Source organism: Ailuropoda melanoleuca, chromosome 11 (genome assembly GCF_002007445.2).
Source record: "Ailuropoda melanoleuca isolate Jingjing chromosome 11, ASM200744v2, whole genome shotgun sequence".
Classification (NCBI taxonomy): Eukaryota; Metazoa; Chordata; class Mammalia; order Carnivora; family Ursidae; genus Ailuropoda; species Ailuropoda melanoleuca.
The window spans coordinates 22,127,474-22,152,923 of NC_048228.1; the positions used below are offsets into that span (position 1 = coordinate 22,127,474).

Genomic DNA, 25,450 nt, shown 5'->3' on the forward strand with positions numbered 1-25,450 from the left:
TGGTAATAAATGAATCTTGAACTGATTTTTCCCTATTAATTATTTTCTTTCTATTAATATAATTCTTCCATGGAGTCATATCGATTCAGTTCAAGGAAAAGAAAGAAGGATTTTTTTCGCTAGTGTTTAAGTACAAAGCTTGGTTTGCAAAGAGTTATATTTGGCTATCAATCCAAAGCAATTAAACACAGAATCAATCTGCTTCACTCTGTCCCTTTTGACCATTTACAAGACTGCTTCAAATCAGGAAGATACAAAAATACAAAGTTTAAAAATCTAGGAATTAATGCTCTATCTAGTAATAACTAAATAATTAATTAATAACTATGTAAATTTATAACTACTGTGTGATTAAACTCTAGAAGATACCGTAACATATCATTTCAAGCACATTCTAACCGAGCACAAATATAATCCACCCCAGCCTCCCACTACTTCCGCTACTGGCAAATAACTAAAAAAAATAACAACCTATTCATGGCAGTCCTCTTGTGTGTACAGCACTGTGCTAGCCTCCCAAACTTATCTCCAAAGAGGAAACTAAATTTAAGATCCTGCTCAGTCACTCCCAATAAGATGGCTGAGTCACAGTAAGGGACAAGATAGGGTTACGAGAATAGGAGTGTCCATAAATTTCCCAAATTATGCTCCAATATCTGTATCTACATTTTTCTGCGTCTAATCATTCTGAGCTTAGCAGAGGGTTTTCAAGTAGCTCAGGTCATCTGTGAGGATAAAATCCTCTACTCTGTCCTTAAAGCGTAGCCACATCCGTTCAAGCGACAAAACCGTACCTTATTTTCCACAGGGTCATGATCAAGGGCAAAAACCATTCCCATTTGCTGGCTGAGCAGGGTTCCATAATCTGTTCCATCAAAATGCATGCGTCTAATATCTTGAGAATTGGCAAACAGCAAAAATGGTTGTGGTCCTGTTAACAAAATTCAAGTATGGCTCCATTTAAAATATGCCTTGGAACCCAGTAAGCACTTCTGACTTTTCCTTTTCACTGTACCCTCTTTCTGCAGTTCTTGTCCTCTTAACTTCTCACCAGTGTGGTGTAGGTTAAGGCAGGGAAGAAGATTTCCTCTATGAGGCAACATTTTACCAGAATTTCATTTTACTGGATTCTCCTCTGTCTAGGTGCCTGCTTTTAAAATGCAGTTGACTTATAAAAAGAGCCAGCATTGGGGCGCCTGGGTGGCACAGCGGTTAAGCGTCTGCCTTCGGCTCAGGGTGTGATCCTGGCGTTATGAGATCGAGCCCCACATCAGGCTCCTCCGCTATGAGCCTGCTTCTTCCTCTCCCACTCCCCCTGCTTGTGCTCCCTCTCTCGCTGGCTGTCTCTCTCTCTGTCGAATAAATAAATAAAATCTTTAAAAAAAAAAAAACCAGCATTAAATAGCCAACACCATAGTTAGATGATGCAAGTCTTAGTGCCACAATCTCCTTGATTCACACATATGGAAACATATTAATATTAGCAGATTATATTAATTCATGTCCAAATAAATACCCTTCTGTGACCTGAGTACTTCTGAACAGGAGGCATGATTATTTGAGTTAATAACAAGACCCCCGGTAATTTTCAGAGCTCAGATTACGCTATATTCACTAAGGCCCTGAGAAGTTAGGCGTAGCGGGGTCTAAGGCAGGCTCTGCCCACTCCTCATTATGTTATCGCAGATTATAAGCATAATCAACCTAGGGAGAGATAACGTCAATTTGGTATAAATCTAGGAATCCACAGCTGTTGAAGGACACAAGAGGTAGATTGTCAGAAGATGAAAAAATCATTCAAGCATTCAATGGCATATTAAATCTTGACATGAAAAGGACAGAATTTGTCAAAGTATTATGATGGTTACGTTCACTGGAGAGATAAAAATCAAATCAATCAACAAATACTTATTAAACACCTCTAAACTATGAAGTCTTTTAAAACTATTCTGGTCATGATTTTCACATGCACTGGAAGGCCATACTTGGTGTTGAGGTAAATCTTTGCTGAGTGCTAATAAACTTAGAAACATTCCTCAAAAACATGATTATTTATTTATGCGATTCTTATTTATATTTACAATGTAATTTGTTTTCTATTTCCAAAAATAAAAAACCAGAAGCCAAAAGCAATTTAACTTCCCATCTTTCTAAATAAAATGTTTTCACATAATCTTTTTGCAGAGACACACTTTCAAATATCCACAGCACTAACCTGACGCCACACAGCTTTTCTTGTCCAGTTGGAGGTCATATCCAGGAAAGCAACCACACTCCCAGGAGACAGGGCTGAGAGGGAGGCAGAGCTGGCTGCATCCACCATTATCAGGTGAGGAACAGCCTACAAAAACAAGCACTTGCTGATGATGCCATGTCATTCAAAAATATAACAATTTTTCATCAAAATATTGAGTGAGCCCAGTATATGTTGGTTTTTAAAGCCATTTCCACAATCTGTATTACTGCTGCAGTCAAGGTTATTTTTCAGAGCAAAATGTCACCATATTCTATTTTCCTATAACCTCATAGCTTGAATGTTAACCTTTCACATCCCAACAGCCCCTGTTCTCCATCCGTTCTACCCCTGAGTTTGAAGACCAAGTGCACTGACAGCGGCTGGAATAAGAAATATATTTTGATGAGTTTGACAGCTGGTCCAACTCTTGCTAGTGACTAATATATTTTTTTCTCACATATATTTTTGGCCTCATAATTTTTTTTTTTTTTTTGCTTTCTTTATTTAAAAATAAGAGCCACAGGGGCACCTGGGTGGAACAGCGGTTAAGCGTCTGCCTTCAGCTCAGGGCGTGGTCCCGGCGTTATGGGATCGAGCCCCACGTCAGGCTCTTCTGCTATGAGCCTGCTTCTTCCTCTCCCACTCCCCCCGCTTGTGTTCCCTCTCTCGCTGGCTGTCTCTATCTCTATCGAATAAAAAAATAAAAAAATTAAAAAAATTAAAAAAAAAAATAAGAGCCACACACAACTCTTAGGCTAATTTTAAGTTGCAACCAGCCCTCTATATGCTTAAGTCTCTATGAAGATAAAAGTAGAGAGGTATTTATTAGCTGCAAGAAATAGGCTAAAAACTCTGCATACATCATCTTGGTCAATGCTGGCCACAAATCCAGGAGGCAGGGGTGACTAACTTCTCCACATGAAAAAAAAAACGAGCCTAAGGGAGGGCAAGCAACTAGTCCAAAATAACCCTGCTACTAACAGGTGGTGTTACCTCAGAGCTGTCTAACTTCACAGCCCTTGCTCATAACTACCACACTATGCTGTTTAAAAACAAAACACACAAACAAAAGCCTGATATAAATCTACATGTTACTCTGTTGCACAAATATCTTTTAATGTGTAATGTTGGAAAGTCTCTTCTCCTTTATAAATAAGATCAATCTTTAGATGTCACTCAGGAAATTAACGTTTTCAAACAAAAAAAAAGTAAATAAACTTACCACTACATGCTTTTCCATCTGTCTCAAGTGCTGAGCCTTCAGGACAGAAACATACGGGACCATCTGATGTCAGAACACAGTCATGGCTACATTTAGATGTATTGCTTGGACAGGAAATTAATTCTAATTAATGAAGCATAAGGTCAAGATTAGTGTTAAATCAGATTTGTGGAAATTTAACAAAATCAACTGCTAATAAAAATGTTATGCTACAAAGAGTAGTTAAATCAAGGGTCAGGTATTTATGAAATGCTGTGGTAAGGGAGATATAAAAATAAAGAAAAATTTCAAGTCTAAAAAAATTAAAGAAAGACCTCATTTTGGAAAGTGCTTCTAGCTCTCCTCTAAGTTTCTTTTACGTCAAATAATATTTTCAAAGTTATTAGTCATCAAAATATTTTAAATGGAACTTAGCCAAATGATTTGCAAGTTTATCTGGAAAACTAACTGTATATGTAAAAAAAAAAAATTAAGAACATTGTGTTAGCGTGGTTAGGTGTAGGAAGAGAATGAAAGTCTCTTAACAAACATCAAAATGTATCATAAAGGGGGGCGACTGGGTGGCACAGCGGTTAAGCGTCTGCCTTCGGCTCAGGGCGTGATCCCAGCATTATGGGATCGAGCCCCACATCAGGCTCCTTTGCTATGAGCCTGCTTCTTCCTCTCCCACTCACCCTGCCTGTGTTCCCTCTCTCGCTGGCTGTCTCTATCTCTGTCAAATAAATAAGTAAATAAAAACCTTAAAAAAAAATGTATCATAGAGGGTCATTAACTGAATGAGTGCAGGAAGAGACAGAGTGGATAATAGAACCAGATAGAAAGCTTACTTTAGAAAAGACTCAAGTACGCATAAGAATGGAGTATGTGATAAAGGTATTTTTAAAAAAGATTTATTTATTTATTTTAGAGAGAGGGAGCATGAGCACGTGCACACATGAGTTGCAGGAAGGGCAGAGGGACAGAATCTTCAAGTAGACTCCCCATTGACCACGGAACCTGATGCAATCCCACAACCTATGAGATCACGTATGACCTGAGCCAAAACCAAGAGTAAGATGCTTAACCAACCGAGCCACCTAGGCACCCCTGTGGTAAAAGCACTTTAAATCATTGAACATGTGAAAGATCATCCAATATGGCACAGAAATAACTGAGAGAGGATTTGGGGCAAAAGTTAAATCACTTCCTTACACAATACATCAAAATAAATTCCAAGTGAATCAAAGATTAAAATATAAACTATGTGTACCATAGAGGTCTTAGAAGTTTTGACAATCAAGTGAGATTATGCATCTCATGCTTGGCACATAGTGGATTTCATAACAGATTAACATCATGCACTTAAGTACATTTGCCAACAGGTAAATCACATGGTATTAGAGGAAGGGCAAGTTCCACAGACAGGCATAAATGTGGTGGGTAATTTCCAAAAAATTCATTATCATCCATCTATTTTTAAATGCCTTAAGTGCCATAAGAACTTATGACACTCAGACTGACCTATTCACCATCATCTCTGGAATAGGACTGGACAACATACATGGTTTTAAACATTAATTTCTACTTAGTTATGTTCATAGATTCAATAAGAAACCTATGAGAAGGTACCTCAGTATGTGATCCTAAATTAAAAATGGGCATCTCTGTATAAATTCACAGTATATTTCTCTTCTTAAAAAGTGTATTCCTAGCTCTGATGTTCCAAAAGGCTAGACACAATGACTAACCTAGTAGCAGATTATGTTTTCTAAATATAATTTTTTCATTAAAAAGAAGTACTGCTTTTTAAGAAATTTCTAATACCAGGTCTACAACATAGAATATATGAGACAACCCTGGAAAATATGTCCTAAGAGATAACATGGCAACTGTTAAAGCCTACTGGGGTCTTTGAAGAGGTTCCCACTGGCCAAGGAGAAGACAATTTGCTTATCAGTAAGGATTACAACTGTGATAGGTTGAACCATATTAAAAATATTAAAAACCCATGACTTCATAATAATATTTAATTTTTAAAAAACATTCACTGTTCATCTTTGGAAAGTGTTAAGGAACCATATAGTTTACTTAATATAAATAAAGAAAGAAGAAAAAAATCCAACATTTACCCTGCATTTAATTGTATCTTGAGGTAACCAAAAAGTTAATGAGAGAAAGTGCTCTTTATGAAGTGCAACTAAAACTAAATAATATAACTAGATATCACCATTTGAAACCCATGGTGAAGTAATGGATCTAGTATATTATTGTTAATGGTTGCTACAACCATTCATTGAAAGACTATTGGATTCTTTCTCATTCCCAACCCTCTTAGTGGCTTTTCTTGTTTGAAAACCATCCTGTACCTAAGGCAGGAAGATGGTGGCCTCACAGAACATGAAAAAGTTGCTGGAGCAGATCAACTCTGGGCTCCAACCCACTGTGAAGAGTGGAAAGTGCACACTGCAGTACAAGAAAACACTGAAAATGATTAGACGAGGCAAACAAAACTGGTCATCCTCACCAACAACTGTTGCCCAGCCTTGCAGAAATCTAAAATAGAGTACTATGCCATCTTGGCCAAAACCAGTGTCCATCACTACAGTGCAATATCATTAAAGTAGGCACGGCGTGTGGAAAATATCAGAGAGTATACACACTAGCTGTTACTGACCCAGGTGATTTTGATATCGTTAGAATTGTGCCCAAACAGCTTCCATGGAAGGTGTCAGAGTAAGAAGATACTAAGTTCACCTCATCCCATGGATACACCTAGAGAACACCCACATCAGTGTAAATAACCCAGAAAACAACCTGAAGACTGGCAGAACAAACTCTCCACAGCTAGTGGTAGAGATGTGGCTAGGAACAAACTGACATGGCAAGACATGCCTTGGGAGGGAGAGCCACTGCAAGCATGAAGATGGAGAAGAGCAGACCCCACCACAGGCACCCCAGGCATGGGGGGGGGGTGGGACACACACTGGGAAGATGAAACCCCATAACATTTAGCTATGAAAACCAGAGGGGCTTGGCTCAACACCAGGACCCTTAAATACTGGTGGGCTCAGCTCTGGGAGAGCTGGAAGGCAGTGGGAAACTGAATCCCCACCATTAAACAGATAACACAACAAAGAGCCCCACTGAGATACAGATAAAAGCAGCAGTTAGAAAAACACCTGGAGTATACAAGAAGATTTATTTACCAATCTCAGAATGTTCACAGGAAGGGCAAGGATCTTCTTTTTCTTTGAAAATATGATCCTTATTTATTTTATTGTATTTATTAATTTTTATTATGTTCAGTTAGCCACTGTATAGTATGTCATTAGTTTCTAATGCAGTGTTCAATGGAGGGGCAAGGATCTTTAGGAGACTTCTCTAAGAACAAAAGACCTGATAGTGTTATTTCTCTCCCCCACCCCCTTGGCCCAGATACACAGACACCAGTGGGAGCCAGTAGTGCCAACACTCTCCACCTAGCTTACTAACAACACGCCCTGCCCGCACACTCCCCTGTGGACCCCTACTGCATTTAACCTGCCCAAGCAAGAGTTCTCCAAGGTGGCTCCACAAGATTGGCATTATGCAAACAGCCCAGTCACGGGTCAGCACCACTCCAAAGTGACTCCTGTCCTGGGGAGAGAGGAAGATAACCACACACACCAGTTTGACTGCAACTCCAGCAGTAGGCTTGGGGTAGCCATCAAGTCTGACTGCAAGCCCCAGCCACCACTGAAAGCCTCCCAGGAGACAACACAGGGAGAGTGCCCTGCAGTTTGGTGCAGCCACAGCTCCAGCAAACATCTATTGTGACCCAACACAAGCCCAAAGTGGCCCCAGACTGGCCCATTAATAACACAGGGGCCAAGGATGTCCACACTCACGACTTTATTTATTCAGTACTAGAAATCCACAGCAATTAGACAAGGTAAAGAAAAAAAAGGCATCCAAATTGGGAAGGAAGATGAAAAACTCTCACTAGTTGTAGATGACATGATACTACATAGGGAAAACCCTAAAGACTCCACCAAAAAACTATTAGAACTGATAAATGAATTCAGTAAAGTCACAGGACACAAAATCAATGGACAAAAATCTCCTGCATTCCTATGTACTAATAATGAAGCTACAGAAAGTGAAATTAAGAAAAAAATCACACGATTGCACCAAAAACAATAAAATATCTAGCAATAAATTTAACCAAAGAGGTGAGAAACCTATACTCTAAAAACTATAGAACACTGATAAAACAAATACAAAATGACACAAAGAAATGGAAGGACATGGAAAGACCTTCCATGCTCATGGAATTTAGCATTATTTACAATAGCCAAATTATGGAAGCAGCCTAGGTGTCCATCAGTAGATAAATGGACAAAGAATCGGATGTGCGTGTGTGTGCATGTGTGTGTACGTGTGTATGTGTGTGCGCGCGTGCATGCATTTGTAAAGGAATATTACTCAGCCATAAAAAGAATGAAATCTTGCCATTTGCAATGACATGACACGAATGGAGCTAGAGAGAATAATGTTAAGCAAAATAGGTCAGAGAAAGATGAACACCATATGATCTCACTCATATGTGGAATAAAAGAAACAAAACAAATGAACAAAGGAAAAAAGAGAGAGAGAAAGACAAACCAAGAAACAGACTATTAACTACAGAGAACAAACTGATAGTTATCAGAGGGGAGTTGGGTGGGGAGATGGGACAAATAGGTGATGGGGATTAAAGAGTATATTTATCATGATAAAAAAAAAAAAAAAAAAAAAAAAAGAACAACACAGGAACCAAACCCTTTCCATAACAGGTGAAGAGAGCCATCGCTGATGGCTGGACTAAAGGCAAACATGGCTCAGTCACAACAATAGAGCACACCCAACACACATAGGAGACACCCCTAAAGTGCCAGGGTCTGGTGAACAAGAGACAGTGCACTGAAGGGCACTACAGGTCCTCCTCTTCATAAGCCCAATACTTTCAAGAGCAGGAGACATAGCTGACTTTCCTAACACATAAAAATAGAAATGGGGCACCTGGGTGGTGCAGTCAGTTGAGCATCCAGCTCTTGGTTTGGGCTCAGGTCATGATCTCGGGGTCCTGGGACCAAGTCCCACATGGAGCTCCACACTCAGCACAGAGTCTGCTTGGATGCTTTCTTTCTCTGTCCCTCCCACTTATGCTCTCTCCCTCTCTAAAATAAATAAATAAATAATCTTAATTTAAAAAGAAAGGAAAAAAAGAAATAGACACAGAGAGTTAGACAAAGTAACTGAAAAAACAGGACAAAATCACAGCAAGAGAGATAAACAAAAATAGAGATAAACAATATGTCTGATAAAGAATTTAATGAAATGGTCATGAAGATATTCACCAGACTTAAGAAAAGGGTGGATTATCTCAGTGAGATAGAAAATATAAAAAAGAACTAATCAGAGATGAAGAACTCAACAACTGAAATAAAAATACACTGGAGGGAATAAACAGTAGACTAGAGGAGGTAGAAGTACGCATCAGTGAGCTGGAGGACAGGGTAATGGGAAGCAATCAAGCTGTACGGGAGAAAGAAAAAAGAATAATGAAAAATGAGAACAGGTTAAGGGAATCACTGATACCATCAAATCCAATAACATTCACATATGGGAATCCCAGGAGGAGAAGAGAGAGGAAAGCGGGCAGAAAATTTATTTGAAGAAATAATTGCTGCAAACTTCCCAAATCTGGGGAATTAAACAGATATTCATATCCAGGAGATACAGAGAGCACCCAACAAAATCAACCCAAGGAAGTCCAAACAAAGACACAAAATAATTAAAATGGCAAAAAGTACTGATAAAGAGAGAATTTTAAAAGCAACAAGAGAAAAAAAAAAAAAGTTACATACAAAGGAAACCCCATAAAGCTATCAGCTGATTTTTCGGCAGAAATTGTAGGCCAGAAGGGAGTGGCATTATATTTTCAAAGTGCTGAAAGACTGTAACAAGAGACAAAGAAGGACTCTACACAATCATTAAGGGAACAATCCAACAAGAAGATTTAACAATTGTAAATATTTATGCACCCAACAAATACAGAAAGCAGCTAATAACAAACATAAGGGAAGTAATCAATTGTAATACAATAATACTGGGGAATTTTAAACAACCCATTTATGTCAATGGCTAGATCATCCAAACAGAAAATCGACCAGGAAGCAGTGGCATTGTTAACACATCAGATCAGATGGATCTGACAGATATACGCAGAAGGTTCCAACCTGAAACAGCAGAATACACATTCCTTCCAAGTGTACATGGATCATTCTCAAAAGAGATCACATGTTAGGACACAAAACAAGTCTCAACAAATTCAAAAAGACTGAAGTCATACCATACATCTTTTCTGACCACAACACTATGAAACTAGAAATCAACCACAAGACAAAATCTGGAAAAAACACAACTACATAAGGGTTAAATAAAATGCTATTAAACCAGGATGGGTAAACCAAGAAATCAAAAAGGAAATAAAAAATACACAGAAACAAATGAAAATGAAGACACAGAGTCCAAAATATTTGGGATTCAACAAAAGCTGTTCTAAGAGGGAAGATTATAGCAATGTAGGCCTACCCCAAGAAGCAAGAAAAATCTCAAATACACAACCAAATCTTACACCTAAAGGAGCTAGGAAAAGAATGAACAAACAAGACCCAAAAACAGTAGAAAGAAGAAAATAATAAAGATTAGAGCGAAACTAAACAAAATAGAAATTAATAACAAACAAACAATAGAACGGATAAATAAAACAAGGAGCTAGTTCTTTGAAAAAATCAACAAAACTGGGTAGTCTCTAGCCAGACTCATAAAAATGAGAGAGAGAGAGAGAGGACTCAAATAAACAAAATCAGAAATGAAAGGGAGAAATAACAACCAACACTACAGAAATACAGGAGTTATAAGAGAATATTATGAAAAATTATATGCCAAAAAATTAGACAACCTAGAAGAAATCAATAAATTACTAGAAACACATAACCCCCAAAACTGAATCAGGAAGAAATAGAAAATTTTGAATGGACTGATTACCAGCAATGAAACTGAAGCAATTATCAAAAACTCCCAACTAACAAAAGTCCAGGACCAGATGGCTTTATGGATGAATTCTACCAAACATTTAAAGAGTTAGTACCTGTTCTCCTCAAACTATTCCAAAATATAGAAGAGGAAGGAGAGCTTCAAAATTCAATCTATGAGGCCCTAATCCATAAACAAAAACAGATACACTACAAAAAGAGAGAGAGAGAGAGAACTACAGTCCAGTATTTCTGATGAACACAGAGGCAAAAATACTCAACAAAATATTAGCAAACTGAATCCAATAATAAATTTAAAAACATTCACCACAATCAAGTGGGATTTATTCCTGGGCTCAAGGGTGGTTCGATATACACAAATCAATGTGATATATCACATCAACAAGAGAAAGAATAAAAACCATATGATCATTTCAGTAGATGCAGGAAAAACTTTTGACAAAGCACAACACCAGTCATGATAAAAACCCTCAACAAAGTAGGTTTAGAGGAACTATACCTCAACATAATAAAGGCCATATATGAAAATCCCACAGCTAACATCATACTCAATGGTGAAAAACTGAGGACTTTTCTGCTACAAACAGGAATAAGACATGGATGTCTGCTCTTGCCACTTTTAATCAACATAGAAATGGAAGTCCTAGCCAAAGCAATCAGACAAGAAAAAGAAATAAAAGGCATCCAAATTGGTGAGGAGGTAGTAAAACTTTCACTATTTGCGGATGACATGATACTCTACACAGAAAACCTTCAAGACTCCACTGAAAAAGTCCTGGAACTGATATGTGAATTGAATGGTCACAAGATATAAAATCAATATACACAAATCCATTGCATTTCTATACACTAATATTGAAGTAGCAGAAAGGGTAATTAAGAATACAATCCCATTTATAATCATAAGAATAAAATACCTAGGAATAAAACTTAATGAATGAGGTAAAAGACCTGTCCTGTGAAAACTATAAAACACTGATGAAAGAAATTGAAGATGACACAAATGGAAAGATAGTCCGTGCTCATGGATAGGAAGAACAAATATTGATAAAACCCAAAGCAATCTACAGATTTAATGCAATCCTTATCAAAATACCAACAGCATTTTTCACAGAACTAAAACAAATAATCCTAACATTTGTATGGAACCATAAAGGACCTTGAAAAGCCATTGCCTTCTTGAAAAGCAAAAACAAAATTGGAGGTATCACAATTCCAGACATCAAGTTATATTACAAAGCTATAGTAATTAAAACACTATGGTACTGGCATAACAGTAGATACATAGATCAATGGACTAGAATAGAAAATCCAGAAATTAACCCACAATTATATGGTCAATTAATCTTTGACAAAAGAAGAATAAATATATAATGGGAAAATGGCAGTCTCTTCAACAAATGTGTTGGGGAAACTGGACAGCTACATGCAAAAGAATGAAACTAGACCACTCTCTTTTGCTATATACAAAAATAAACTCAAATGTATTAAAGACCTGAACGTGAGACCTGAAACCATAAAAACACTAGAAAAGAAAACAGGCAGTAATTTCTGTGACATAGAGTATTTTTTTCCAGATACATCACCTAAGGCATTGGAACCAAAAGCAAAAATAAACTACTAGACTACATCAAAAGAAAAGCTTTTGTATAGCAAAGGAAACAATCAACAAAACAAAACAAAAATCTACTGAATGGGAGAAGATATTTGTAAATGACATTTCTGATAAGAGGTTAGTTTCTAAAATATAAAAACAATTGGTACCACTCAAAACCCAAAAAATAAATAATCCAATTAAAAAATGGGCAGAACCTGAACAGATAGTTCTCCAAAAAAGACCTACATTGCCCAACAGACACATGAAAAGATGTTCAACATCACTCATCATCAGAGAAATGCAAATCAAAACCACAATGAGATATTACCTCACACCTGTCAGAATGGCTTAAATCAAAAATACAAGAATCAAGTGTTGGCAAGACTGTAGAGAAAAAGGAACCCTTGGGTACTGTTGGTAGGAATGCAAACTGCTACAGCCACTGTGGAAAACAGTATGGAGGTTCCTCTGCTTCTCCCTCTCCCCTGCCCTACTCATGTTCTCTCTTGCCATCTGTCTCTCTCAAATAAATAAATAAAATCTTTTTTAAAAAAAATGGCCAGAGCTTGTTTAAAAAAAGAAAAAGAGATGGGGTGCCTGGGTGGCTCAGTCGTTAAGCGTCTGCCTTGGCTCACGGCGTGATCCCGGGGTCCTGGGATTGAGCCCCACATCAGGCTCCTCCGCTGGGAGCCTGCTTCTTCCTCTCCCATTCCTCCTGCCTGTGTTCCCTCTCTCGCTGGCTGTCTCTCTCTGTGTCAAATAAATAAATAAAATCTTAAAAAAAAAAAAAGAAAGAAAGAAAGAAAGAAAGAAAGAAAGAAAGAAAGAAAGAAAGAAAAAGAGAAAAGACTATTGAGGAACTTGATAATGGATGAAAGAAAGAAAAATGACCAGATAGTATGTGTCTGATGGAAGTATAAACACACCTATAGAGTATTCCGGTTTTTTTTTTAAGAGTTTATTTATTTATTGGACAGAGAGAGACACAGTGAGAGAGGGAACACCAGCAGGGGGAGTGGGAGAGGGAGAAGCAGGCTTCCCACTGAGCAAGGAGACCGATGAAGGGCTCGATCCCAGAACCCTGGGATCATGACCTGAGCCAAAGGCAGACGCTTAACAACTGAGCCACCCAGGCCCCCCTATAGAGTATTCCTGCCAAAAATGTCGAAGCTGAATCTACTCAAGCCTTTATATGTAACTACAAGTTTGCAGAAAGACAGGGACATCACAGAAGCGTGATCAGTAAAATCCAAAATGTGAGAAACCACAGGAAAAAAACAGTTTCTTCAACAAATACTTGCAAGGAGAAAAAACAGAGGTGAGGAAATCTGTAGAATAAAAGAGAAGTATTAAGCTAATACAACGCGTAGCTCTTGTCTGGATGGTTATTCACACAACTGAAATGTTTTTAAAAACCTTTTAAGGTAAGTTGAGCACTGTCTAGACATTTGGTGTTATTAGGGAATTATTGCTAATTTTTTCAGGTGTGAAAATGGTATTGTGATTATACCCAAAAAGTAACTGGATAATAGATGATAGCAGGGAATTACAGCTAGTGTTTTACATATAATAATGTATTACAATTATGTTTTTACATGCTTATCTCTCAATGATACATAAGAAAATCTGGATAAAGAAACAAGAAATATATAGAGAGAGATTTATATACTTGTTTCCCAATATTAGAAGTTTTGATTTAATCAGTCTGAGGTCCTGTCATTCATGTACATAATAAGACATCAAGGTAATCTGATGCATACTGTTGATCAAGGACCATCAACCCAGATCAGAGCCACCTTAGAAACATCACTGAAAATGAAAGAAAATAATGCAGTAAATACTTACGATGACACTGTTTCCCATCAGGAAGCAGAATAAATCCTACAGGACATGTGCAATAATAAGATCCAGGGATGTTTTCGCACCCAAGAGTACAGCCATGATTCCAAAAGGCACATTCATTGACATCTATACAATGACAACAGTAAAACATAGATGGTTATTTTTAAAATAAATTCTAATACTGCTAATAAGTCAGCACAAAGTAGAATGTCTCACACTTGTATTTGCTGTAACTGACCAGAGAAATACTGTGTTTGCTACCCTCACAAAGAATGAAAGAAGTCGGTTCAATTGTCATGAAAGCCATTTTTACTTTCACAGTTAATACTTCCAAATAAATCTGTATTTTCATATTAGAATTGCCTCCAGGAAAAAGTAGTACAATTTCCCATGAAAAGATGTAGCCATTGAAGGTGGGGACTCTTGAAAGTTCTTGGTAGGGATACGATATCCCCTGTTTTGCTCTTCAGCCTTCTCAGAGCTGAGAGGAGCCCTGCACCTGAGTGTAGGAACATTCTCCAGCAGCTTCACTCCAGTTGAAACCCAGCCGTCAAGGCCACTGTTCTATGCTATGGCTCTCCCCCCACTAGTCCCAGAGGAGCGGGAGACATACACTTAACTTATACTTCAATGTCAGGTTTACCTGACATCACACCCCAACCAATCTTACTGAATGTGTGCTGTAGCCATTGGATGCTTTTCATTAGTAATTCACGGGACCGACCTCCCAGGAGAAAGGATACAGTATTTCTCCAGTGCACCAAATTGAGCCTGAAGCCGCAGATAAACAGTCCTGGTGCACAGTTTCTCAAGACCCCTATCAGACTTCTATGGGATGTGGTGTGGGAGTCACTCTATGAGGATCTAATGACAGCTATGGAACTGTACCACCTTAAAAAATTTGAAAATACTGACATTTGCACACTGCCAAGCCCACCGAGGTCCATGGAGTCCACTCAGAGAATCCCTGCCTTACATCAAGCTCTGAGTAGCCTCTGAGAGTATTGGCTCTAGGGACACAACACATAAAGAAGATCTGAGAGTTATTACAAAGCCTTTAACAATAGAAGAAAAAAATAAAATTATTTTTCTGGGGAAAAGGTGGGGAAACCTCAAGTAGGTTTTGTTTCAAGGCTCTGGATGACCCACTGAGGGTCCGCCACTGGCTCTGGTGGGCTGTCTTCACTTTAGGTCGCTACCCCGCATGTTACCTTCACAGTACTTTCCGTCTTGGCTTAAAGTATATCCCTCCGCACATGTGCACAGATGGGACTTCGAGTCTTGACCACACTTGCCGCCTCTGCAGTTACCTTTCCTCCATTTGCAGAGGTTCTGATCTAAAAGAGAAGATGGTTTATTTGGAGTGAAGATGTATTTTGACAGGGACACTGCTTGATCCCTCTGTGGTTCTCGGAAATCTAATTTCCTCGCGACAAGAGCAGGGGCATTGTCATTCCCAGTGGTGGCACTGCTCTGGAGCCAAACAGTATTAGCCTGGATTCTGAAGCGTTCAGAGAGGCAGCCCATTTATTTCTCTAGTTGTATTACTCCTACCAAAGCACTCAGGATTGGACATCCTAATCAGCCGGAGGTTTCATTCCTTGAGTTACAAACACGAAACACAACTTACTAGCTTTTTCATTCTGCTTTACTTATTTTTTGTAAAGATTGATTGATTGATTGATTGATTGATTGATTTTAGAGAGAGTGAGAGCAGGGAGGAGGAGGAGAGGGAGAAGGTATCTTAAGCGGACTCTGCTGAACACGAGCCTGATGCTGGATCTCAGCCCTGAGATCATGACCTGAGTCCACCACCTGAGCCAGAACCAAGAGTCAGGCAATTAAAGGACTCCACCACCCAGGCACCCCTCTGCTTTACTTATTTTATATATATTTATATTTATACATATACAATTCTCTACATTTCTCAGTGCTCATCAAGATAAGTGTACCCTTAATCCCTTTTTTTCACTCATTTTGGTTTACTTTATAAAAAGAATAATAATAAAACATATAAACAAAAATTCTGTAAATGAAATATCTGTTTAAGAAACAAAAAAGCTTTAATCTAAGAACATCTTTTTTTAAGTATAATAGTTATAGGTCCAACCTATATATATATTTCACTGTTTTTAGGATCCTTATTTAAAGAACATCTTTCAGACTTAAAATATACCACTGCCGTATGTCTTATCCCCAAATTTCCGAGTTCAATGCTGCTGGTATTCCATGTTTTACAAAACAGCCCAGGGTAAATAGTAAAATCTGCTTAGTGAGGTGGGTGCTTGGGTTGGATTAGCCAAATATATGGAACAACAAATGGACAACTTTCACCTTTGATTTTCAGAGCCAGAGTCAAGAGACTAATAATGCATACATCCAGTCCAAATTTTGTTCCTTCTTATTTTTTGCAAATTTTAACAATGACAGGACCTTTATAAAATGTTCTGAGAAATACAGAGCTAATCCTGAGTCTGAGGGCAGATTTTAGGATCCAAGTAGATATAGAGTTCTGAACTCTGGCAAGAGGCGACAGCAGGGGAAGACTGGGGTCATGGATCCCGAGTCACAGCAGGGTTGAGATCAGGGAAAGCCTGTGAATAATGAGAAGAGCCGAGGACCCAATGAAAGGACTCATAAAAACATAGTCTTGCTGTGAATGGCACAGGGAACAAACCAGCGAGAGCCTGAGCTCAGCCGTGTAAGAAGCTGAGACCATTCTCCATGTAAGGTTGTTGCTTTGGTCCCTGTTTATCTACTTACAAAGATGTTTCCTCACTGTGACTCTACCAATTTCCTTCTATTTTAAGTCACTAAACATTCCACTTGACCCATAACACCATGACACAGTAAAAACATATTCTTGCCCTCTTGAAAATGTCCCTAGTGTGCATGGAGACTCCCTGGCTTGTCACTCTTTAGAGATTCTGACTTGGTGAATCAAGAGAAAGGCTCAGGAATCTGCATTTTCAACTGAATCAGAGTGGTTCTACTGCCAAGAGTCTTCACACACACTTCGAGAAACACCTGCCTATTGTACTATAGAAACATCCCAGCCTCCCCTCAGCTATGAATACCTTAAGTCTGTGTTGCAAACTTAGTTATTTTAAAATTGTTTATTCAGATCTCATGACAGAACTAAATACAAAACCAATCTTGCCGATTATTCAATACTGTTGCAATATTACCTACTGAATCAGTTCAGACTTACACTGAATAATTTCTTGGGTATTGAATCCAAACATTTTGTTTCTTATCTACGGTTTTTACGCCAATCACACATGTAGAACTACATTGCTTTCAGTTTCCTCCATGCTTCACATGTTAAAATTTTAACTAAGCAAAATGAAAAAATAAAATGATCCAAATTTTAAAAGTAAATGACTAAAATTAGGAGACAAAATGTACCCACTTCAAATTTCTTAAAAAAAAAAAAAGACATGTATTTTTTTGAACTTAATTTTTATAAAGTTTGCAAGGAAATAACAATAAAAATACAGAAATGTCTGACTTGGCCTTTTTTTAAAAAAGATTTTTATTTATGTATTTGACAGAGACAGAGATAGCGAGAGAGAGCACAAGCAGGGGGAGCAGCACAGGCAGAGGGAGAAGCAGACTCGCTGCCAAGCAGGGAGCCCGATGTGGGGCTCGATCCCAAGACTCTGGGATCTTGACCTGAGCCAAAGGCAGACGCTTAACCAACTGACTCACCCAGGTACCCCTGGCCTTTCTTTTTTAATTTGAAGATCTAACTAGCTTTATTAAATGATTCATGAATCCAGCAGCACCCTATCTACCAGGTGAAGAAGCAGTCCTCTGACTTGGCATTTTAAAGGCAGCAAAGTGTTACCACTCTCTTGACATAACAAAAAGTTGAGGAATTATGCTTCCTAGAAATATCCCTTATAGAAATCTTGCCAAACCCAGCATGATAGTTGAGTACTGGATTAAGGACTAGGAAAACCAAGTGTGCTGGTTCTGCCTTTACATTGAATCATTATCTCTTTCACCTTGGTTTCCTAATCCATGAAATAAAAGTTTGGGAATAAGTATTCTCTGAGATCCCTTAGTTTTAAAAAAAAATTTTTTTTATGGTTCTATACAGAATCAGATGCCTGTGGTAAATTCCTCTAAGTTTATACCTCTAAGGAGCCTCAAACCTTAATTACTGCTTATAATGTGTTAATAGTGATTCAAACTGCTTAATGAGGAAAAACAATGAGTGTCCAGGGTACAGGAAAAGCTCTGTTCTTCATCTAGACCCACTAGTATTTATCCCTTTTCTGTACTTTTCTCCTACCTCTCGCCTGTGCTTACGTCTGCTCTAACCATCATCATCACCATCATCCCATCGTCATCACGATTATGTATCTGCTTCTTTTTTCCATTAACCAATAAGCTTCTTGAGGATAAGGTGTGTATCCCATTCACATTTTATAGCCCAAACAGCACCTAGCACGGTGCCCTTCACAACACAGGTATACTACAAACACAGACTTCACACACACAAAAAAATCCTGCGATCATGTCACCTGCAACTTAACTCCTTTATTTCACTTCTCCTTGCATTTCCAGCCAGCCTTAGCGTTAGAACTTAAACAGGCAGTCAGACTATGCTAGCCCAGTACCCCTTCCATGCTACCATGCTGATAGGCTTGAATGTCACTCCTTAGCGATATATATCACTCTTTAATGATGAAGACGGCCGGGAAAGCAGTCACCATTCTCCTCTAAATGGTTAGGCTGAGGATGTCACCTGAATTCAGGCACTAAACACTTTGAAAGGTCATTTTAGGAAGTGGCAAAACATAGAGGATTGAGGGCTATATTTTTGTTTAATCTCCTTAATCTTCTGGTGTTCTGTAGCTTCAAATTAGGCCAAAGCTAGCATCAACGCGCTGCTGCTGACCTCAGATAACACCCCTTCCCAGAGCTCAGCCCTGCGGCTTAATTACCTCGGAGATCAAATTAAAGCTCCTAATCATGGAGTTAATGTCCGCCCCCAACCGCGCCTTCCATAACCGCCTGCCTAACACACAGGCTCTCGTGAGCTTTTCTACCACCAAGTAAATCTACAGATTTTACCCCGGCCCAGTTCTGAAACAATGCACATGGGATTCCCCCATCAACTGATCAACTTTTCTCCACCTCAAATTCAGTGTAAGACTCGCCTCATCAACAAAGCCTTTCTAGTCTCTTCCATTTGAACCCATTCACTTTAACCAGTCTTATACCTCAGTAATAGCACCCCCAGTATTTAGCATATAAAATTTAAAAATTCAAATAACATTTTATAAAGCATTTACATTATCTCATTTAATTTTCATAACAAGACCTTGAGCTATGCAGAGCACATATTATCTTTCATTTTACAGATTAGGAAACCATGTTTTAAGGATCACATTAAGGTAATAAGGGGTAAACCTGGAACTCAAGCTCAAACCTTCTGGTTGTAGACCCATCTCTGATAGATGATAGATAGATATAAAGATAGATAGACACATAGATAGATAATAGATATACATACACACACACACGTGTGTATGTATATATGTATATTTATGTGTATGTGCATATATATAACTATGGGTTTTTATAGAAAAATATATATTATATGTACAATATTATGTATCCTTTCTATAAGAACCTAGTTATATTTTTGTTTCATTTATTTCTTGTCTTCCTCATTAATGAGTTCCCTGAATAAATGACTTCTTCAATTTCCTCAAAAAACTTCCCAGGCTGTATAATATAGGTTTATTCTTCTTTGTTAGTAGAAAATAACAAGGAAGAAAATACAAGAGTAGTCTCTTGGAATTCCTAATTACAGTAAAAACAAAAACCACTTAACCAGAATTCAGCTACTTGGTATCCTTATCCATCTAAACCCCTCTAAGAATCAGAAATCAAACAAATCAACAGCCTCTGAGCAGTTAAAAATAATACATGCTTTTTACTCCAGATGAGCCCCTTGGACCCACTCAGTCATTTCTTATTTTGTACCCATTTCTGACAAGTGTGATCGTCAGTCCCTAGCATAAAGATGGAAGTGCAAGGTGTCCGTGCCGCTCCCATTGTCACCACCCCACCCCTACTGCACTCCCTGATGCCAGAAATGACTGCATGATTCCAGTGAGCCCAGACATAGCCTCAGCCCAGCTTTCCAGACCACCAGTGCCAGTTACTGGGAGAGGGCAGCTGGGACCCCTCTTGGTCATCTCTCCCACAAAGACTAGAAGCCTCAATTCAGGGCTCCTCCTGGAGAAAGTTGGTACACTTTGAGTGGCAAAATAATAAAAACTTCAATGAACAGAAACATGTCAAATATTTTTAAAATCTCTGAGTTTATCAAGATGCTTTTTTAAAGCATCCATTATCCTGAAAACAGATAAGGAACAAATCAAACATTTAATTTACTTTTCCTATAAAAGTCCTCCCCAGGGAAATCACAGCTGATGTAGAAAAGTTCTTCAGCTAACAATTCTAACAGTGATAGAATTAGAATGTCATCTCTTTGAAACTCTAATGATAAAATGGCTCTAGGCAATGATAATCGATAGCTTCTAAAGCTATTATGTGAAAGGCTGATGGGAAACGTCACAGTGGATGGACCACTTTGGCAACACCTAAACTGCCGATGAATCTTGAGTATCACAGTAAGAACCAGAACCGGGCACTACACGGCCCCTGGAGTGATCAGTAGGAAGCATACAGTACCATCTGCAGTACCACCTTTTAAGTACTCTGGCAAAAAACCTGAATCTGATCAGGCTTCTGGGACCAAACTACCTCTGTATAGGAAATATGGAATCCTGTTAAATGACACCATGGGGTTATACTCTGCAAAATCCAAAATGTGGAACATGCTACGGGACAAATGATCTGGTTTCCTCAACAAATAAATGGCAAAGAAATGCCTCTGATTAGAAAATAAACAGTCCACGGCCAGGCATGTGGAAACCAGCAAAAAGTAAGAGTCGACAGCAAGAAAGAAGAGAGAAAAATGACAGAGAACCATTCCAAGTATTTAAAAGACATTTCAGTGGCAAAAGTTTGGTTGTCACGGCAAACCTGCATTTAAAACCCAGCTTTGCCTCAAACCAGTCTGATGATTGCCCCAGCGGCATGTATCTTTCTGTGACCCTCGTCATTAACAAAATGTCAGTAACTATCTGTAAGTAATGTTAGGAAGATATAGCCATCCATATTTTACTAAGATTTCTATGAAAAATAACAGAGATTTGGGTGTTCTAACTGATCATTTAAAATTATATGAAAACAGGGGTGCCTGGGTGGTTCAGTCGGTTAAGCATCTGCCTTTGGCTCATGTCATGATTCCAGGGAGGGAGAGGTGTCCTCCCACCCTTATGGGAGTAAGGAAGTTTAGGAAGACGAACATAAGTGCCAAGGGAGGGAAATGTGTTATTCTGAGAAAAGCTAACTGAGGCTCACCGTGAGTGGGGCAGGGAAGGTGTTTCTGAAAGAGGTCATGTTTGAGCTACTTCTCAGAGGATGAGGAGAGAGTGAGCCCGTGCAGAGAAGGAGAAAACACGTTTCTGAACATGCTGAAAGGCTTGGGGGGAAGAGCGAGCACGTCTTGTGGGAAGAAATTAAATCTTTGAGCAGGGCTGCAGCACGAAATGTAATGCAGACAATGGTGAGAGATGCAGCTTTGAGAAGCTCCTGTGAACAGCTGTGAACAGGGTAAATGAAGAGACTGGGTTTTCATTATGGGCAACAGAATTGGTGATTGGTTTTAACCGNTGGGAAGAAATTAAATCTTTGAGCAGGGCTGCAGCACGAAATGTAATGCAGACAATGGTGAGAGATGCAGCTGAGAAGCTCCTGTGAACAGCTGTGAACAGGGTAAATGAAGAGACTGGATTTTCATTATGGGCAACAGAATTGGTGATTGGTTTTAACCAAGATGGCATGATTGGGCTCTCATTTCTGAAGGGTTATGCTCCCTGCAGCATGGAGAAGGGAGGCAGGGATACTAATTAAGCAGAACTTGGGATGGATTGCTGCTGAATAAGGCACTAGTGGTTAGACTGTAGGCGGGAGAGTTGGTGGGGTCTGGAGGTGAATTTCATGGGGTGGGAGTGGAGAAAGACAGAGGAAAAGGTCACACCCAGACTTCTGCCTTAGGAGATGGAGGTGAGATGCCACTCACTGGGATAGGGACGCTGGAGCTGGGGAGAAGGGAAGTAAAAGTTGGTAGGTCAATTATTTTCTTTGTGCCTAAAGCACTTGCAAGAAATCCAAGCAGAAATGCTCAGAAGGCCAATAAATGCATGGGCCTTGATAAGGAAATTTTCCATGTGCCGCTGCAAGACCCTGAGCCCGCAGGGTGCAGACAACAAGCAGGTGTGGCCCGGATGAGGGACCTGAGTGACCACTCTCAGGAAACTGGTTAGAAGTATCAGAAAACCAGCCTGATGGTGAAACCATGGCTTTGTTGTATGGACTTGGGGCTCAGCCACAGGTGGCAGCCAGTTCCTCTGTAACCAGCCCATCCAAATCGACAAGCCAAGGATTATCTAAACCAACAAATTACTGTAGTTTTCCTTGTGAAGTTTTGTGCCTTTGCTCATTTGTAAACCCCACCCTTGCCCTTGGTCGGACACTGTTCACTGGGGCTGCTCACTTTCATATGCTCTGAATAAATCCCCAATGTTTTAAATCAATTATCTCTGCAGCTTTAACTCTTACTGTGCCTCAGTCTCACTCTTTTTTTTTAATTGGTCTAGATCTCAAGAAAAAGGTCTGGACTAGAAATAATAAAGTCAGGAGTCAAGTGGGCTGCTGCATAGAAAATAAAGTGGAAAGTGCCATACGTTGTATGGCCCTTAGAGACTAACAATGCACTTAACCATATGAGTGGTTCGAGAAATCACTTGTGGAAAGACACCCCGTTTAATTGTATTGAACCTGGCCTGTCTAAATCATTTGACCCTGAAACTTTTTTGCCCCCAAATAATCCCATTAAATCCCACGGAACTAGTGTTTGGTAGAACATGCTTTGATAAATGATAGCTAAGGCATTTTGCATGAAGTAAGTCTACTGATACTCTCATGTGTATAAATACTTAAATTTTACATAAAAAAATAATACCAACTAGGTTACATGATTTTTCTCAGTCATCTCTCCATTGAAATTCTCTCACTACTAAATGCCTTGCAAATGAAAATACTACCACCATCCACCTCTCCAGAGGAGCTGAAGTCGTAAGCCCACTATCCAGGAGAAACTAGCCAGCCTCTAGAAGCAGTATGTCATTAAATGTGAAGGCACTTAGAGAACCCGATGACAGCGCTATTATCAGCTGCATTGGAAGGGACGATTGCATAGTTTCATCTAACCCATACAATCAAGAGATTCATGACCCCTAAATCCCACGTGAAGAATTCCTGCTCTACCAGGCACTAAAATAATTTAAACCTATTTAATGATGGTTAAAGTAACAGTGCTTTTGAGATCAAAAGTCCTTGCCCTTGGAGTGTATGTGAAGCACGCTCTTTGGTCACTGACGGGAGCCAGTATCTCCCATGCCACCAGCCTTCTACATTTCAGGTCTGCCTGCAGCTCTGCAGCTGGCCGTGGCTTCCCAGCCAAAGTCCGTGATTTGCCAGAGGGTTTGAAGCTGTTCTTTAATGAATCGCTGTAGATTTTCTTCTAAACTTCATGCTTTCAGTGATCGTGTTTGACCTCCCTATCAAAAAAGATTTCTCCAAAATCCCTTGATAACAAGCTGTGTAATCTTGGAAAACGCACCCTACTTCTCTAGGCTTCAGATTTCTCGATTATGAAATGAGTACGATAATTGCTGACCTTTCTGTGTCACAATGTTACTACCATGACAAACCAGTAAGATAATGCTCACGAAAATACTTAGGAAAGCAGGAGGTTATACATAAATGTAAGAGACGGTGATGGACATCTCTATAACTATTACTAATGAGACTCAGTGATTACTTATTTATAGTAGTGGTTGGTTCTAATTTTGTGCTGAGTTACCAGAACGTGGACAATGAGTCATATGTGAAGACAGCTTGAGTCAAAATTTCCCACAGAAGGTATCTGGCAGAATATCAGATTCACTGCCTTTCTGCATGGAATATGGTCAACCATCTCATTTATAACATGGCCACTAGGTTGTTACTTAATGTTATGCTCCAACCCACAGCTAAATTGTTTTCCCACAACTTCTGCTTTGTAAATTCAAGTAAATCAGTTTTTAAAAATAATTTATCTGAATAAACATCTCATCTCCTAGAATTTATTTTACCCTTGGAAGTTCCACATCACTTGCATTGAAAGCAGGGTCATTACCCAAATTAAATTATGGCTTCTATCTCAGTTTTTAAAGAAATCAGTTAAAAAGCACTCACACTATTAGTTGGGTCTTTGAGGATACAAGAAATAATAATGTCAGTTCCCCTAGATTCTTCAGCCTCTTGCATCTGTCCTCCTGTTCAGTCTCCATAGCTTTCTTCAGGAGCTATGTCTAGGGCAGGAACAATCATTCATCTAACTGTGGCGGGGACTCACAGTCCCTACCATTTCCCACACTATTACCAAACGCTGGTGGCATCCAACAGATAGAAAGAAAACAAAGAATTCCATCTCTGCTCCAGAACGTCTCCTGGCTAATTGGGGTTAAGAGTAAATATATGTCAAAGCCTGCTTGAAATTGACCTTTTACATATAGAAAATGTTAGTACAACATCATTTGTGTGGTATATAAACTGTATTGAGGAGCCTACCTAAAAAAAATTATATGCTAAAGAATTCAGAGGCTACATTTGAAAGTAGAAATTTGGGACTGCAACTAGATTCAGTCAAACAATTCATTTTACCAATGTTATCTAAAATTCTTCATTTGTAAATACATCAGTAGCCACTGAACATAGGGAGTTTTAAATAATAAACAAACAAACAAACAAATAAATAATAGGCACGGCCCCTGCACGGCATTTATAATCAAGTGGGAGAGACAATCAAAAAGAAAGCAAAATAATATGTAATTACATCCTGCGATGAGTTCAATGAAGAGTGTACTGAAAAAAAAATCGGAGGTGAGAGTTAGGCCTCTTCACCTCTTGACTGGATGACCTGAGAAGGCTGATCTGAGGACATGGTACTTAAGCTCAGAACTGAAGAGAAGTGTACGCCAAGAAAGGAGTGACTACAAAAGCCTAAACGCAGGAAGAGGACAGCATGTTTGAGCAACTATGGAAAGACTTGAGTCAGATTCTAGCAAGGGGAGGAGGGGTAGTGTTAGATCAGCTTCAGCAGATATTGACAGGCCTGGTAAAATGTTACATTTCAATCTAAATGCAAAGGAAAGCTTTCGAAGGATTTTAAGCAGGGGAGTTAATAGATCAGATTAACTATTTTTTTTAAGACTGTATTTATTAATTTGTCAGACAGAGAGCACCAGTAGGGAGAGCTGCGGAAGGCAGAGGGAGAAGCAGGGTCCCTGCGGACACGG

General features: G+C 39.0%; 1 protein-coding gene and 1 pseudogene across 2 annotated transcripts in view; one reads left to right on the top strand and one right to left on the bottom strand.

The window, feature by feature from the left end:
• Positions 1-25,450, bottom strand: part of LOC100467733 (pro-epidermal growth factor) — an 80,653-nt gene that overhangs the window by 25,546 nt on the left and 29,657 nt on the right. For both annotated transcript variants that reach the window (XM_034671379.1, XM_034671378.1), the window contains exons 6-10: positions 15,167-15,292; positions 13,959-14,081; positions 3,459-3,581; positions 2,216-2,341; positions 795-931 (exon numbers count right to left, since the gene is read on the bottom strand). In XM_034671379.1, coding sequence (XP_034527270.1) covers positions 795-931; positions 2,216-2,341; positions 3,459-3,581; positions 13,959-14,081; positions 15,167-15,292 — 635 coding nt within the window. The remainder of the gene's footprint in view (positions 1-794; positions 932-2,215; positions 2,342-3,458; positions 3,582-13,958; positions 14,082-15,166; positions 15,293-25,450) is intronic.
• On the top strand, positions 5,817-6,174 carry LOC105236867 (annotated as a pseudogene).